General features: G+C 44.3%; 1 protein-coding gene across 3 annotated transcripts; it reads left to right on the forward strand.

Annotated features, from left to right (window-relative positions):
* The first annotated feature begins 1,862 nt into the window (after positions 1-1,862).
* far1 (fatty acyl CoA reductase 1) lies at positions 1,863-14,761 on the forward strand. Of its 3 annotated transcripts, none has more exons than XM_062461780.1 (12): positions 1,863-2,006; positions 5,044-5,264; positions 5,501-5,676; positions 5,901-6,080; positions 6,229-6,406; positions 6,486-6,530; positions 6,693-6,820; positions 6,909-6,976; positions 8,025-8,196; positions 10,825-10,954; positions 11,301-11,428; positions 12,092-14,761. In XM_062461780.1, the coding sequence occupies exons 2-12, from the start codon at positions 5,076-5,078 to the stop codon at positions 12,252-12,254; spliced, it is 1,557 nt and encodes a 518-aa protein (XP_062317764.1). In that variant the 5' UTR covers positions 1,863-2,006; positions 5,044-5,075; the 3' UTR covers positions 12,255-14,761. The 3 variants fall into 3 exon arrangements, with proteins under 3 accessions (XP_062317764.1, XP_062317765.1, XP_062317766.1); XM_062461781.1 differs by lacking the exon at positions 8,025-8,196 and adding an exon at positions 8,749-8,920; XM_062461782.1 differs by having other exon boundaries at positions 1,897-1,996; positions 5,033-5,264.
* Positions 14,762-15,618: the final 857 nt, after the last annotated feature.

A 15,618-nucleotide genomic window follows, 5' to 3' on the forward strand; every position in this document is an offset into this window, starting at 1 on the left:
CTAAGAAGTCAGCGTCTTGTAATTGCCTTCTTGCTTGCAACCATGAGAAAATCTCTGATCTCCAGTTCTTATGTTTCCAAGGTAAAGAGACACAATATTTCACTCAATATCAAGTCATACTTTTGGCCGACTTAGTAGTAGTAGAAGCTTGAACATCAGCCCAGAAAGGCTGCAAGATGGAACAAAACCAAAGTGAGGGTTATATGCGTAAATGACCACGTTGTCTCCAGCATTGATTCCGAAATCCACCTGTTAGGCTACCTGCATACTTTGATCACCAAACATGTTTACTGACTTTTGGGGTCAGGTTTTCCTTACCGTGTGTTAGCAAACAGCAAATTGCTAACAATTAGAATTAACGTTCTAAGTTGTTTTCACTTTCACTTGTTTTTAAAAATCAAAATAAACTTAATATAAACTTTGATGAATGTCTTTATTCATACTCAAACAGTTGTTCCAAATGTCAGACAAGTACTAAGTATGTACACTGGGTGGCAGTATTGTTGACACATTTTCTTTTCTCTCAGTACAACATTTTAGCAATGCCACTTAAAGTGTAAACACTCCAATTTCCTTCATAAAAAAATCTTTCAGGAGAACAGTTATGGGTGGTCGAATTTTGCATGAATGGTGTAGATGAAATGCACACTTTGAAACATCCCACAGTTTAATCCGCAAACAGACATGTAAACACGCAGACACGATGCAAATGATGGCTGCCTAAAACAAATGGTTTTGCACAATGCCGGAAGGTCAGTGTGGCGTTGTTGATGTTTATCCCTATACAATACGGTGTAGATCGGTGTAACCTCAAACAGTCAAGGCAGTTACACCAGTTAGCTGGCAGTGACCAGCAACGTCAAGTGTTACAGAGGCCAGGTTGAAGGGTGGGATTTATTGGGCATAATTATTCTCTTAAACATGCCATCCGCTCTGAAATGTGATGTTATACGGTATGTGCATGTTTGTATGTTTCTTGTCTGTTGTGGAAATCAATGGCAAACTTATAAACCATGATCCCCCATCAAAGGATAAGCCCTCAGAAATAGCCTCAGAATCAGAATGGGTTTTATTCGCCATGAAAGTTCACACAGACAAGGAATTTACTGTGGCAGGAAGGTGCATACATTAAACATATAAGAATCTTAAATAATGTACAAATGGATGACTGAGCTAAGGATGTGGGGCTTATAGCGTTTGGCTGCAGATCAACAGGTTGCAGATTCAAATCCCCCTTCCGTATCTCGCTTTGAATAAAAGCGTCTGCAAAATGAACTCATTAGTAGGCAATTTTTATTTATTTAACTAGGAGCAATTACTGCGTGAGGACATGTGGAGGACCATGCTGGTGACACAAAGTTACATGATGGAAATAGACCCTTTCCTCAGCGGTAGAGACATGCTGGCTGTGTAATGGACCTGTTCCATGTTCAGTAACGTTTTAACAGCAATTGTCACCACTTCACAGGGATTAGTGGTCGAATCCCTTCAATGGATTCCTTCCCTCCCGGGAAGGATGTATTATTGATTACTGTCAGTTCCCATTCAAGTAGATCTACTTAATTTTGTTTGGAGTTCACAATCTGACAATTTGTGTTATTTGTGGGAGAAACCCAAGAGGATTTACGGCGATCTTAGATTTCTTTTTGGCCTACTCCAAGCTGTTGATTGAAAGTTTCATTGTGAGTTAGGTAAATCATTATATACTTTTCCACGTTATGTTACCCTATACACAGTGGGATAATAATATATACATTGTCCTATTCCATTTCGATTCTTTCAAGGTGAAAAGTGACTATTTTCAAGAATGCGTGACAGATCAACATACACTTTTTAAGCGAACGATGACGTCACGCGCGCTCTATTAATTCATCTGGCAACCCTTCACGTTTCCTGTTCTCCCAGCCCAGTCTTCGTCTTTCGAGCTGTAGTATTCACTTGCGCCCGTCATATACTGACTTAAACCCAGGAAACACAAAACACCTCGACATTCCAGGTAAAAAAAAGTCCAGTCAACAGGTATTTTGTTGATCTTTTATTTGGCGCAGAGATAATTATTTTCTTTCCACCGTCTGACGTTCTCAAGTGTGCCTTTTTAAACGAGGTGCGACAGCATGCATTGCCACGGAAGAGATGCGCAAGAGGGAGGGGTAGCTAGCATTCTGGCTTTAGCTTTGGTAGCTAACGCGCATCACGCACCCTGATGTGAGATGGGTGAAGGAGAGATTGCTGCTCATTTTAGTATTTCTATGTATTGTGTAGTCCTTTGTTTTATGTTGTATCCATCACCTTGTGTTTGGCAAAGTTCCTCAAGCTAGCTAGCTAGCAGACATGGCTAGTTACAACAGTGAAGCTAGCGAACCAGCCTGCCAGCTAATGTTAGCAGATGTGGCACTGTTCCATTCGCTTGCTCTCAACTAAAGTACAATTTTCTCAAATGCTGGCCATTTTATCAAACAAAAAACCCATCCCCCAGTCTGAAGTTTTAGTTTAATCATCGTGCGACGCTGACGTGACTGGCGCACTCATTCAACAGGCAACTTCATAAAGTTCGGGAGGGGATAGTAGTGTCCAGTTCTCTAACCAGGGTCACAAGATTTCATAGTTGAGGACCTCTCACTGGGTGAGAAGTCGAATGACCAAACATGCATGCCACTCTTTCAACCTCCAAGTCTTTGTAGTGGGCAGTGGTGTTTCCTATTATTGTTAGGGCGTGTAACGTGCATGGGTATGCTTTTATTATTAGAACAAACTAGCATACTATTGAATCAACTTTGCAGGGTATACTGTTACCATCTAACCATGAGACATTCTATGTAAAACGAGTTGGCAAAAATACGATAAAGGCAGCACAACATTGTTGGTGTCTCCAAATAATGGTCTTGTATTACTAGATGTACAGATTCCTCTAACTTGGCAGCGATTGTGACCCATTTGGAATGTCACCCAAACACTAATGTATTGCTCTCTTTATTATTGGATTATTGACTCCCTCAACTATACCTAAGTGCCTAATACCAAAGGAATGCATGTAGATAATCAATTATTCAAGTGGTGGCAATGGCCTGGGATTAGCTTGCTGATGAGACTACAGACACTGGAGCTAGGCAGTGTACTGTACAGTGCATTTTGCAGTCATGGCCAGTCATGGCCATTTGTTTATACTTCTTGGCTGTTGCTCAGTTTTCAAGGTTGTACAGAGCAGGGGACCCCCCTTGTCTTCTCCCAGGGACACTAAAGTCAGTGACCGCTGCATTGTCCTGTTCCTTTGACGAAACAGTACATTGTAAATTCATTTATGTACCATCTTTGGTTAGTTAGTTTAACACAAAAGGGTTTGATCTCCTCAGATGTGCTCCTGTAACTACCGAAGTCAGGGTTGTAGTGGTATTCAACTCTCCTTGATTCTCAGTTTGAGAGAACAGGATCTGTAGTTGGTGAAAAAATAATTTGTACTGTGGATTTAAGGAATTCTGAAAGGGATGTTTGTCATTGCTGTTCCTGGCCTTATTCTTCTGGTTGTTAGTCTCCCCCAACCTAGCACTCTTTGTTCCAGGTGCATACCTTGTCTAGTTTACCTTTGGCAGCAGCAAGTATGGCTACAGTGGCAGGATTCTGCAACACTGAACAATATTGCTTAACGTGACCAGGAATCCTTCTAGAAAAGCTGTAGAGGCTGCCTTGTCAAGGCAAGAGTCACGGTCTTGGAGATTTGTGCCAGAATTTTTTTTGTGCTATTTATTAGTTTATTTTCAATTACAATACGTATATCAAAATACCAGCCTTTAGTACCAACTACATTTTCTTACTCAACTAAGAAGGCTTATGGGGTAAAAATGTGCCTATTTTGTCGGATGTGGTTGAATTTGGCAATCATTATAGGCATCAAGTTCCACCCTGTTTTTTTGCAGCATAGCTATTCCCTGTATGATCAGTCTGTTGACTGATCAGCGGTTGGAACTTGGCAAAGCTGCCTGTGATGCAGTGAACAATATCTGCTGAATCGGCCAGGGCAGAGCGTGAAGCTGTGTAGAGGGGAAACCTTTTATTATGCAGTTTTCTAAAACGATTGAAAGTTTGTCTCTTCATATGCGTCTGGATTTGCAGCCTTTGGGCATATCTACAAGGTGGGTTTGAGTGTAGCTCAGTGGTTAGAGCATTTGACTGCATATCAAGAGATTGCCGGTTCAAATCACCCCCCTTATACTGTACATTGTTTTGGGGGAAAAAAGCCTGTGCTGAATGAATGTGTTTTTGGGATATCCCCCCATGAGTGGAGTGCACTGTCAGATGTGGTGCCCTGTTCCAGGTCAGGTAGAGCCGTGCCTGGCTCAAGGTGGGCAGTGTTGCTGGACACCAAGACACGTGACCTCAGGAACTCTTTGTTAGCTGCAGAAGTAAAGAACTACTTTGAATGCCTGCAAACCTGATGAGCTGGTTATACAGAGCCCAGCTCCAGGGGAGCGCCCGCCTCGTCTCTCGACAGCCCAGGAAGGAACACCGTGTTGCTGTTTCGTAGTCGCTTTCGACTAGTTTGTTGTTCTTTGTGCATTCCTTGTATTCATATTGTATGCACGGGTTCCCTAAATGATACTGGTGACAGGATTATATGTTTTGGTTTGCCTTTTATTTCATAAAAGAAAAATGGCCTCTAGTCTTTGTAGCATTGGAAGTGCTGTGCTGTAGACAGTAGGCCTTTTTATCTGCCGTTTTGATAAGCTCTTTATCTCGATAGGGTCAATTGACCATTATTTAGAGATAAGATATTGGCTGTCTGTTGGAATTATTAACTTGTTATCTCCTAGAATAGATGAGCAGTATCCACTTGGTCTCTATTTCAGAGATAACGCTAGACTACTCTTGGTAGTAATGATTGATTAACCAGTCATGAACTCCCACGTCTTGGTGTGAGACAGTAATGGGCTTGTTTTGTTTACATTTCATGCGCATGCATAGTAAATCGCGTTCCATGGTATTTGTTTTCCATTTGCCTTTTTTAAAGAATGCTAATCTGTTTTAACTACTGTTTCAGGTCTTTTTAAGGAGGGTTGGAGGACAGGATAAGACAAGCAGCCATGGTGTCCATCCCAGAATACTACGAGGGGAAGACCGTCCTAATCACCGGGGCAACTGGCTTCATGGGGAAGGTCCTGCTGGAGAAACTGCTGCGCTCTTGTCCCGGGGTGGAGGCGGTGTACGTGCTGGTCCGACACAAGGCTGGACAGAACCCCCAGGCCCGCATCGCAGACATGATCAACTGCAAGGTTTGCTACTGTAATTTACTTAATATATGCACTGTTTGTATATCGCTTTGGAAGGAAGCGTCTGCTAAAATGAATAAAATGCGGAAGAAAAGGGGAAGTTCTCGTCAAGAGAGGAGGAAGGGGCGAGCAGGAGTTGAGCGGGGGTGGGTCTAGTTCATAGTGAGGATGTAGGATGGACTGTTTTGAGTAAGTCGTGGCGTTCCGTGTTCATTCGGGGCATCGCCTGTGTCTTTCAGCTGTTTGACAGGGTGCGGGACGAGCAGCCGGGCTTTGCGGAGAAGATCGTCGCTGTGAGCAGCGATCTGACCCAGCCCGAGCTGGACCTGAGCAAGGAGGATCAGGAGATGCTGGCCGGACGCATCAACATAGTGTTTCACTGCGCCGCCACCATCCGCTTCAATGAGCCCCTCAAGTAAGACGCATTCGATATGTAAAAAGTCATTAAGCAGATGCTTTTGAAGGCTATCAGGCCTTGGTTTTAGTTCAGCCATCCAACAGAAACGGCTTGCTTCCTGTTCAAACCCACGGGCAGCCGAGTTTTGAGGATGTGTGGTGTAGGGCATGTATGCGTTTGGCGAGTCATGAGATTTTGAAGGTGTGTTTTCCGTCTTGTTTCCTCCCGTCTCCGCCACCCAGAGATGCCATCCAGCTGAACGTGCTAGCCACTCAGAAGATGGTGGCCCTGGCCCACAGGATGAAGCACTTGGAAGTGTTCCTGCACGTGTCCACGGCCTATGCCAACTGTGACAGGGAGCTGATCGAGGAAGTCATCTACCCTCCACCCGTCGATTACAAGAAACTTATCGACACCCTAGAGTAAGTCCAGTCTGCCAGATGCACTTCTCTCTCTCACTCACTCACTCACTCTCTCACACACACACACACCACCTGGTTTGAGAAGTCTCTATTTGCGTGTTTCCTGGTCGGTCATCCATTGCGTACACGTTTTTCCCTCATTGGCCAGCTGGATGGATGAGAAGCTGGTGACCCTGATAACCCCTAAACTGATTGGGGATCGTCCGAACACCTACACGTACACCAAGGCCCTGGCCGAGTACCTGGTGCAGCAGGAGTGTGGGAACCTCAACGTGGCCATCGTCAGACCCTCCATCGTAGGAGCCAGCTGGAAGGAGCCTTTCCCCGTGAGCGATTACTCATGTCAAGTTCGGAGAGTTCAACCGATGAGTCAAGTCAGTTACCTTTTGCTTGCTGTTGTTCTAGGGTTGGATTGATAACTACAACGGACCCAGCGGAATATTTATCGCGGTATGTATATTTTTTAAATAAAAAAAATGCATCACCACAAGTATTATCAACAACGTTGTGAAGGCTAAATTAGCCCAGAATTTCGATTCTAATCAAGAAATGACTGAGGTGGGATTGTTGTAGTGTAGTCATCCCAGCCCTGCTCCCTCCTGCCCCCTGTAGGCTGGGAAGGGAATCCTGCGTACGATGAGGGCGTCCAACAACGCAGTGGCCGACCTGGTTCCAGTAGACGTGGTCATCAACACGACCCTGGCTGCTGCCTGGTACTCAGGCTCCCAGAGACACACCAGGTTGGACATACACACACACACACATAGCTGTCAAGCGTTTGCCACACTTCCGGGCCTACTCATTTTAACTGTCCGTTTGTCCTCACAGGCCTAAGAACATTCTGGTGTACAACTGCACGACTGGTGGAATCAATCCTTTCCGCTGGGGCGAAGTTGGTATGAAGCTCTTATCTTATCCAAATACACACAGTGGGATTGTGTTTGCTCTCAAACGTGCAAACGAGCAGATTTATTAGACGTTCCTGGGTCAGAACTCCCTTTGGATAACTGTTGTCTGTAGCAGTCATGGGTGTAGTCACGGATATCCCAAACCTCTTACTGGGTGTGCAGCACTGTAGGGAAGATTGAACCTTCCTTCCCAGAGTTCTTTTGTGTTCTCATTGTTACATTTGAGTTGATGTAGGAAAACGTCAGAGTAGAGGAACGTGGGGTTTCCTTCCGAATTTTGAGAAGAATGTGCAAATGGAGGGGGTGATGAGTTGGGAGAAACTGAAACTTGGGAGTTTCAGGTTTGCTGTGTTGGGAGATCTCCCCTGGATTTGGATCTACTGTACAGCTACTATTAGAGGGTTTTCTCTTGTCGTTCAGGCAAGGCAGTGCCAGGTTCACCAGTCTTTCAGTATTTTAAGAAACTGACTGTGAGGCTCTCCGAGTGTCCTTCAGGTTACCTAGTATTTGCCACTTCACAATCAAAGTGCAGCCCGCGTTTTGGGATCTCAATTTCTTCATCAGTATGTTTCAGACCACCCATAACCACCCTGGTAGTTTAGACATAACTATTCCATTGATCAACTCTGTGCCACAATGAAGGAGTCCTCATCGTAGCCTGACTGGTGGGGTATGAATTTGATCCACTTGGAAAACGATAGCCAAACATTACTGCTTAATCTATTATTTGGACACTGATTTGTTTTTACAGTGAAATGTTGTGTAGTTCCCTTGTACCAGCAGATGACAGGTAATAGCCTACATGTAAAAATGATAATTCAGTATATTTTGTCCTGCATTGTTCAATACATGAGCACAAGATTAAAACAGATTTTTCCTGCTGTGAGTTCAGAACCAAAGAGACACTGACATTTTGTGAACTAGTTGCGACTATATTTAAACTTGCTTAAATCTAGCCCACTTTCTAGTTCAGGTGAAAGAGAGGGGCACTGATTGCAGTATAATCTTTCCTGTTGAACCACCTTTTGTCTCTTAGAGTACCATGTAATATCCACTTTCAAGAGGAACCCGCTCGAGCAGGCGTTCAGAAGGCCCAATGTAAATCTCACAACCAATCACCTTATCAATCAGTACTGGATCGCTGTGAGCCACAAAGCTCCAGCCTTTCTCTATGACCTCTACCTCAGGATGACTGGACGAGAACCCAGGTAATCCCTCCCGCTCCCGTCCAGGTCGGGACCCCCACGCCCTCCCTCCCCCCTCCCAGTTGACATCCGTGGCGCTGTATCTCTTCTCAGTGTAGCCTCTAGTAGCTGTGATGCTGTACCTGTGATGCTTGTGTCCAGAGATGTTTGCCGGACAAGGGTGCAGAAGCCACCCTGCCCGTTACCCGGTGCCAAGGCTGGGTTCTGCACTGTTGCTTCCTTCCTGTCAGTGTCGTTGGCCCTGTCCCGAAACCACCTCTGGCACCCACCCCATGACACGTCTGGAATGTTGAATGTTTCGAAGGGCTCCATAGGAATCTAATCCTAAATGGCAGTAGTTTCACCTACCCCTGTGAGAACAGGAGGTGGAGAAGCTATGCTGCTTCTCACCCCGACAGATCTGCTCCATGGTGTCTAGAGGTCTTGGTGACGAGCCAGAAGGGAGTTTGTTTCTGATCAGGGCTGATGTATTTATGTGCTTGTAGATTTTGTGCTTAACGTTAAGGATGCCCCCTCCCCTCCCCCTCTGTCCTGTGATGTGTATTTCTCCTGCAGAGAACTGTATAAACATGACCTTCAAGATCAACCCCTTAGAGCAGGCTTTCAGGCGCCCCAATGTTAATCTGCGCTCCAACCCGTTCACCAATCAGTACTGGACCACGGTCAGTCACACTCTCCCTGCCCTGCTATACGACGGCTATCTCAGAGTCACGGGGAGGAAGCCCCGGTAAGGTCTAAATCCCCGGTTAACGGTCCCGGCTACCCTCCTCCCACCTCAGCTTGGTGCTGGACTGACTGACTCCGTGGCATGATGGTGGGGGGAGGGGGAGGAAGCTAGGCAGCTGGATTTGATGGCATCGGCTGGCTCTGCTGCTAGCGTGAAAGGCTAACACTAAGCTATCACAGGGATGAGCATGAGGTCTTGTCCCCAGCATGTTTTTTTTGTTTTTTTTTATCCTATGTTTTGAAAGATACCCCAACCTTGACATTTTTGGATGCTATTGAGACATTCTTTACAGAGGAATTTCACCATGGCAGTTTGTTTTCTCATGGAAAACCCCAATTTGGGGAATTTTTTTCTTTTTCAAATCAGCCATGCCATTAAGTCATTTGCGTGACATTGAAGTGAATTTCAACCTCATCTTTCTCCACTCTTCAAATCGTAACCTGCACCATGGGACCTTTTGTTTTCTTCACTTATTCCAGATACCAAACAACTGTTTTCTGTTTTTTAATTTATGTTTGCTTCTACTGACACCGGTACCTGGTATTTGAAATGATGTTCCACTGTTTGACCAGATACACTTCAGATAAATCTTTTTTTTTTTTTGTGGCTATATTGTGTAACACTTTCTGGTACACTGTAAAGGACTTTTGTCATTTTGGCCCTGTTTGGCCAGTCTGAAATGTATCTGGTTTGTTATCCAACACACTTGAGGGGAGAGTTAATTCTGAATGGATTAGTTTGAGCACTGTAAGTATGGAATTGTCCCTGGATTGGCCACCCACCCTGTTTGTCCCTCATGTGAATCATACTGTCTCCTGGGGGGGTATCTGAGTCACAAGCTGTTTAGAGCTACAAGTATAACACATAACGAGTACCTCAACAAACATGGCCAGAAGATTCATCATCGGCATTCAATGGGGTGCTTATCTAAAAATAATTGCCGTAATCTAAAATATATATCCTTCATGCTGCTATCCAACAGGTCATGAATCTGCTTTGTCTGGATCAGTATATTGGATTTTCCCCCACTACTTAAACAGCTGTTATATTCTAACACAGTGGTTCTCAACCCTGGTCCTCAAGTACCCCCTGTCCTGCATGTTTTAGATATTTCCCTGTTCCAACACACCTGATTCAAATGAATGGTCGTTAGCAGGCTTCTGCATAACTAGATAACGACCCATTCATTTGAATCAGGTGTGTTGGAGCAGGGAAAATTCTAAAACATGCAGGACGGGGGGTACTTGAGGACCAGGGTTGAGAACCACTGTACAGATGCTCAGATACCCTCCACTGTTTGTCAAGTCTTCATACTCAATGTGAATGGTCAGTTTCTGTTTAACCCAATCAAGACTGGTTTAAATGTGATGAAATTATGACTTGGTCAAAAATTAACCATAGGGATTAAATGGTCTCGATGTATTGGTAGTCATGTGTAAGGGTACGGGAATAAAATCAAATTCATAACTTCAAATTTGCAGTTCCCATTAGTGGTAACAAAATGGTAATTTGGGGAATTTTATTCCAAGTATCCATCCATTCCTTAGTTTACAATTGGCTTCCAATCCCGGTGTCCGTACACATGCTACAAGTTTAATACAACAAATGGAGACCTGTGTCAGACTAATGTTCTTAAAGGGATAGTTCACCAATTTCCCTGCTTTACAAGCACTGTAGGAACACTGCAGCCCAACCTATGGCTATCCTGTCCATTTTTCATGGCAGCCCTTTTAAATATGAGCTCAGAGACAAAATATTGAATTGATTCCCGAGTTGGATGAAGTATCCCTTTTATGTCCGCCCGATGTGCTGCATAAAGTCTGTGCTGACTGGGAACCCAGTAGGGCATTCCCTGGCAGCTCTCCTTGTACCATAACTCTCCGCCCTGCCTGGTGCTCCTGTAGAATGATGAGGACCATCACACGCCTCCACAAAGCCATGATGGTGCTGGAGTATTTCACCAGCCACTCCTGGGTGTGGAACACGGACAACGTCACCATGCTCATGGGACAGATGAGTCCAGAAGACAAGAGGGTAGGAACACAGGACACGCGCGCGCGCGCGCGCGCACACACACGCATGTATACGCCTGTGCTCTATCTGTCTCGCTCATTCGTTCTTCCTCCTCCTCCCTTTGTTTGACAAGGGTACATATAAACTCCTGTGTGTCTGGGGTTTGTTTTTTTCTGCCCCACACAAACGCACAAAGACGTGCCATTGAACGTGTGTCATTGGCCAGGCACAATGGGGTCATTGAGTTTTGTGGATAACAGAGTTATTGTGTTCAGGTTGGCATTTTCCTTAAAGGAATTAAGCAGTCATTTTACGCAATCCGTGTTTGAGAAAGTCCAAATATGTTCTTGTATTTCCCCATGTTCAGGCGTTTAACTTTGATGTGAGACAGCTGCACTGGGCCGAGTACATGGAAAATTACTGCATGGGCACCAAGAAGTACGTCCTGAACGAAGAGCTATCCGGCCTGCCTGCTGCTCGCAAGCATCTCAACAAGTAAGACAACTACACTACCCATGATGCCTTGCTCCTGCTCTCTTATAGTGGTACAGTAACATGTCATTTAACAAGAACATTTATTGTATATCTATTTTTTTATACATGATCTGTCTTGTTTTACTACTGCTATGCGTATTTGTGCTCTGAACACGACTTGTCATATCCATTAAGATGACAGGAGAAGCCATTAGGACACATTTCTTGGAAGACCATTTGCAGATGGAATTGTATTGCAAACAGTAAATGGTGGATCACCGTTTTACCTGGAATATACCCTTTGATGTTCCACATCATTAGTTTAGTAACTCTCAATACACAGGGTACACAAGCTTATCTACCTGTGACCCATTTACCTCTGTATTCCTATCAGATTTTTTGTACTAGTGAATTATCCACCACAACTCTTTCAAATAGGAATGGGCATATGGAATTTGATTTAATAATTGTCTGAAAGCTGCAAAAAAATTAAGGCTACATTAAAAATGTACTTTTAGTTTTGTTACAAAAAATACATTTGAATAGTACGTTATAATAATTATATTAATAATATTTGTAAAACTCTAAATTGAATAGGTACAGGTTCTTGAGGTACATTCTCTTAAAGCCTGGCCATCAGGTTGGTTTAAGTCTTTGTCTCCTGTGCCAATGTTCACTCTACAGGCTGAGGAATATCCGCTACACCTTCAACACTGTCTTGGTGGTGCTGATCTGGAGGGTCTTCATCGCCCGCTCCCAGATGGCCCGGAACATCTGGTACTTTGTGGTCAGCCTCTGCTTCAAGTTCCTCTCCTACTTCAGAGCGTCCAGCACCATGAGATACTGAAGGCCCCGGCCCTCAAGACCACAGAACCAGGACACATAGGATCCCAATCAGCCTCGGGGCTGCATGTTTACCCTGCCTTCCCCAGCTTTGTCACCACACCCCCCTCACCCTTCTGCTCAAGGCCCAGTCTGGATGCTCAGAACCTGGCTTCACACTCACTAGAACCCACCTTTAGCCCAGACAAACCCCACCCCTGTTCATGGTCCAGGAAACCTACTGCTAGAGGCATGATGCCAGTCCCCTAACCTTATGCCCCTTCCCCTCCCTGTGGCCTGCACATGGCTATGCATCGGACAACGCTCTACTGCAAATTCTGAAACTTTTAACCTTACTTGAAGAGACTGACAAACTGTCTATGTAGTTGTTCATGGGTCTGGGACTAGGAGCAGCTGCAACAGTGATTTCACTCAGCATGTATACAGCCAAACCTCCTGCTACAAGTAACATTGTCCCCCTCTTAAAATCATTGGTAGTGAGAAGCAGCGGTCCACATTCTCGATTCCTTCCCCCGAAGTGTACTCTGGAGGGGATTCACCAGCGAGAGACGCGATGATTGGTAGTGGCATGGGAACATCTAACGAGGCCTACTCCTGCTTCCCACTTTACACTTCTCTGCAGTTCTTGATGTTGCTGAGTGGATGATGTGGGCGTACACGCTGGGGGCGTTGAAAGGGCAGAGAGTAGGACCGGAGCCAGAGTGTCGTCCTCGCTGGGTTTCAGGGGAAGCTTTCTGCTGATGCAGCCGGGTCTACGAGGGGTCCGTTAACCTTCTGCACGTGTCTGCCTGGGTCTGTGCTCGGGCTCGGGTCTACTGTAGGCGCCTGCGAGAGTCTCCCCTCTTATCACACCAAGCACAAGGATAGATGGGAGGTTGCAATGGATGTTTTTATACAATGCCTCAAACTCGCGTGTGTTAACTCGACCGACTGCAGAAACGGCTCGTTTTGTTTTTGTTTTCCCCGTCGTGGTCGTAGGTCCCTCTGCTTTGTGCATAATATAGTTGGGGAGGACTGGGAGATGTAGTCCAACTTTGCTGATTTTTTTCAATTGTTTTGAAAGCCCAAGCTTTTTAGATTAGTTAGTTTTAGATTTAGCGCAGTTACTGTATGTCGGTTGGATCAGCATACGTTTCTTTTTTTTAAATTAAGTTCAGTGATCCTGGGCATTTTCTGGAAGTCTGTTAAGCTATTAATCTTGCTTCAGTTTCCCTTCCAGAAGGTTTAGCCTGTTCCCTATCATGCCTTTTTAAGAGTTTACTTGTTGTTTACCTGGACATTGTAATGCCTTTTATCAATATGTCTTGCCATGGAAGTCAAAGGTGGTCTTATCTCCCAGGCAAGTGAATGCTTAAGGCAAGACTATTTGTATTTGTCCTTTATCCTTCTTGTCAGGTCTCATCGTACATGATGTAGGACAGACCGTCTGATTTGCCTTGGTTACCGTACTTTACCATGGTTACTGTACCATGACTTTGCTTATTGACCATGCTGTGGCTCTGCGTGCTTGTGAGAGCTACTCTGACTTGGGTTTATTATGAAATTGTTGGAGAGGTATGTGTGTGATGGCACATTGTGAATTGTGCCTGAACTTTGTCTATATAACGTGAAAAAGGAGCAATCAGATGTTTTCTAATCCGTGTAAAACTCTATTTAGGTATAGACTTCATATTTAAAAAATCTGACCTAATAGAATATTTTTATGCTAACAATGTATTGTGTGGGGATTTATTTACTTATAAAAAAAAATCTAAAAGTCTACAGTAGATCTTAATGTATTTTGCGCACTCTCTGAATGTAATGGTTAATTGAACATAACTCTCGCACATCTCCCTATACTGTCAAGCTTTCAATGATTCTTGAACCCAAGTTAATATTTCCTTGTGTCAAAAGTTTCTTGTGTTTTGAATATTGATAAACGGGCGTCCTTTTCCAAATGTTTTGAAGGGTATCCTTGCGTATGTTGACTTTAGCTCCTGTAAATTCTTTCTGTGTCTGTTTTTGAAGATGTGGGGTTCCGGGTAGTTCTAGTGTTTCTGTGCTGTATGGCTGTGACAGAAGCAGGGACATGACTAATTCAATGTTCATTCACTAACGTGATTGAGAGGCTCTGTCAGAGTAGGAACTGTCTCACCTGTTTGGCGGCGATGCCCGTCCATTATTGCAACACTGCAATGATCTAAGAGCACTGCAATGATCTAACTGCACGTCAGACAAATACATTTCTTATCACTAAGGTCTGGATATGTGGATGTAAAGGTGACATTTGGTTAACACACCATTTATTGTGTCTTCTGCCTGCTAACATTTGTTGTTTTCATCGAATAACGGTATACTGTATTCTTGTCCAATACAAATGTATCACTTCCTGTGTCCTGACGACCATAACCGTTGCTGGATGCTCTGGACTTGGAAAGCTCAGTCAATGTAAAAAGAAAAGAAAAAAAAAAGATTATCTATGGGTGCCTTTTGTTTGCAAACCAAAAAGGAATAAACTAAATTTAAAATCTTAATTGTATGTGAGATTCATCCTTTTATAAATTGTATTTAACATTATTATTATTTTTATAACCCCAGTAGAAAAACTAAAAAACAAAATGAAGGATGGACAGGCATGACTTGTTTTCATCCATGGTCATGTCCTTTGGGACCCATATCTGATGTCCGAGACATGGCCTTTGTTTACCCTGTGGCTAGGCAACCTGGCCCCTGAGGTACTAACAGGTGCACAGAGGGAGGGATCAGGTGAGGTGGAGCCCTGACCTTACCGTCAGTCCAAGATGACAACCTTGTCCCAGGGTTGAAGGAAGAATGTTCCAAACCACCATGATGATGATACTCTGAGCCCCTCGGTCACTGTTGGCATGTGTGATGTGTTGATATGGTAACACAACACACACACACTCACACATACCTGCAAATACAATAGGAAATCAACTGGTTTCAAAGTTCTGTTCATACACAACTCCTTGTGACAAAGTCCTGTTTTGTTGTTCCTGTCTCTGAATTACAAGATATAAATTGGCCTCTGTATGAACCAATCCACCCTGTGCTACGGCACCTGGCAACAACAGCCTGGCAACAGTGCACTCGGAGCCACTGAGTGTGCCCAGAGGGAGTCAGCAACATAAACAGGAAGCAGGAGGTTTAAGGTTTAGGAGAGAAGGCTACTGACAGCAGTCTGATGGCAAGACAACACTGCACACCTATGCACATACACATCTTTCTGTCTCTTTGTCTCTGTCTCTCCTTGTTTCTCTGTCTCTGTCTTTCTCTCCCTGACTCTCTTTTTCATTCTGTCTCACTTACAGTACATGCATATTTACTCTCTGCCTATGCTATTTCATTGTTTCTGTCACACATACACC

Source organism: Osmerus eperlanus, chromosome 5 (assembly GCF_963692335.1).
Source record: "Osmerus eperlanus chromosome 5, fOsmEpe2.1, whole genome shotgun sequence".
Lineage (NCBI taxonomy): Eukaryota > Metazoa > Chordata > Actinopteri > Osmeriformes > Osmeridae > Osmerus > Osmerus eperlanus.

Coding starts and splice junctions, on each gene's coding strand:
- far1 (XM_062461780.1), top strand. CDS start 5,076: ATGGTGTCCATCCCAGAATACTACGAGGGGAAGACCGTCCTAATCACC. Junction 5,265..5,500: donor CAGACATGATCAACTGCAAG/GTTTGCTACTGT, acceptor TGTGTCTTTCAG/CTGTTTGACAGGGTGCGGGA. Junction 5,677..5,900: donor CGCTTCAATGAGCCCCTCAA/GTAAGACGCATT, acceptor TCCGCCACCCAG/AGATGCCATCCAGCTGAACG.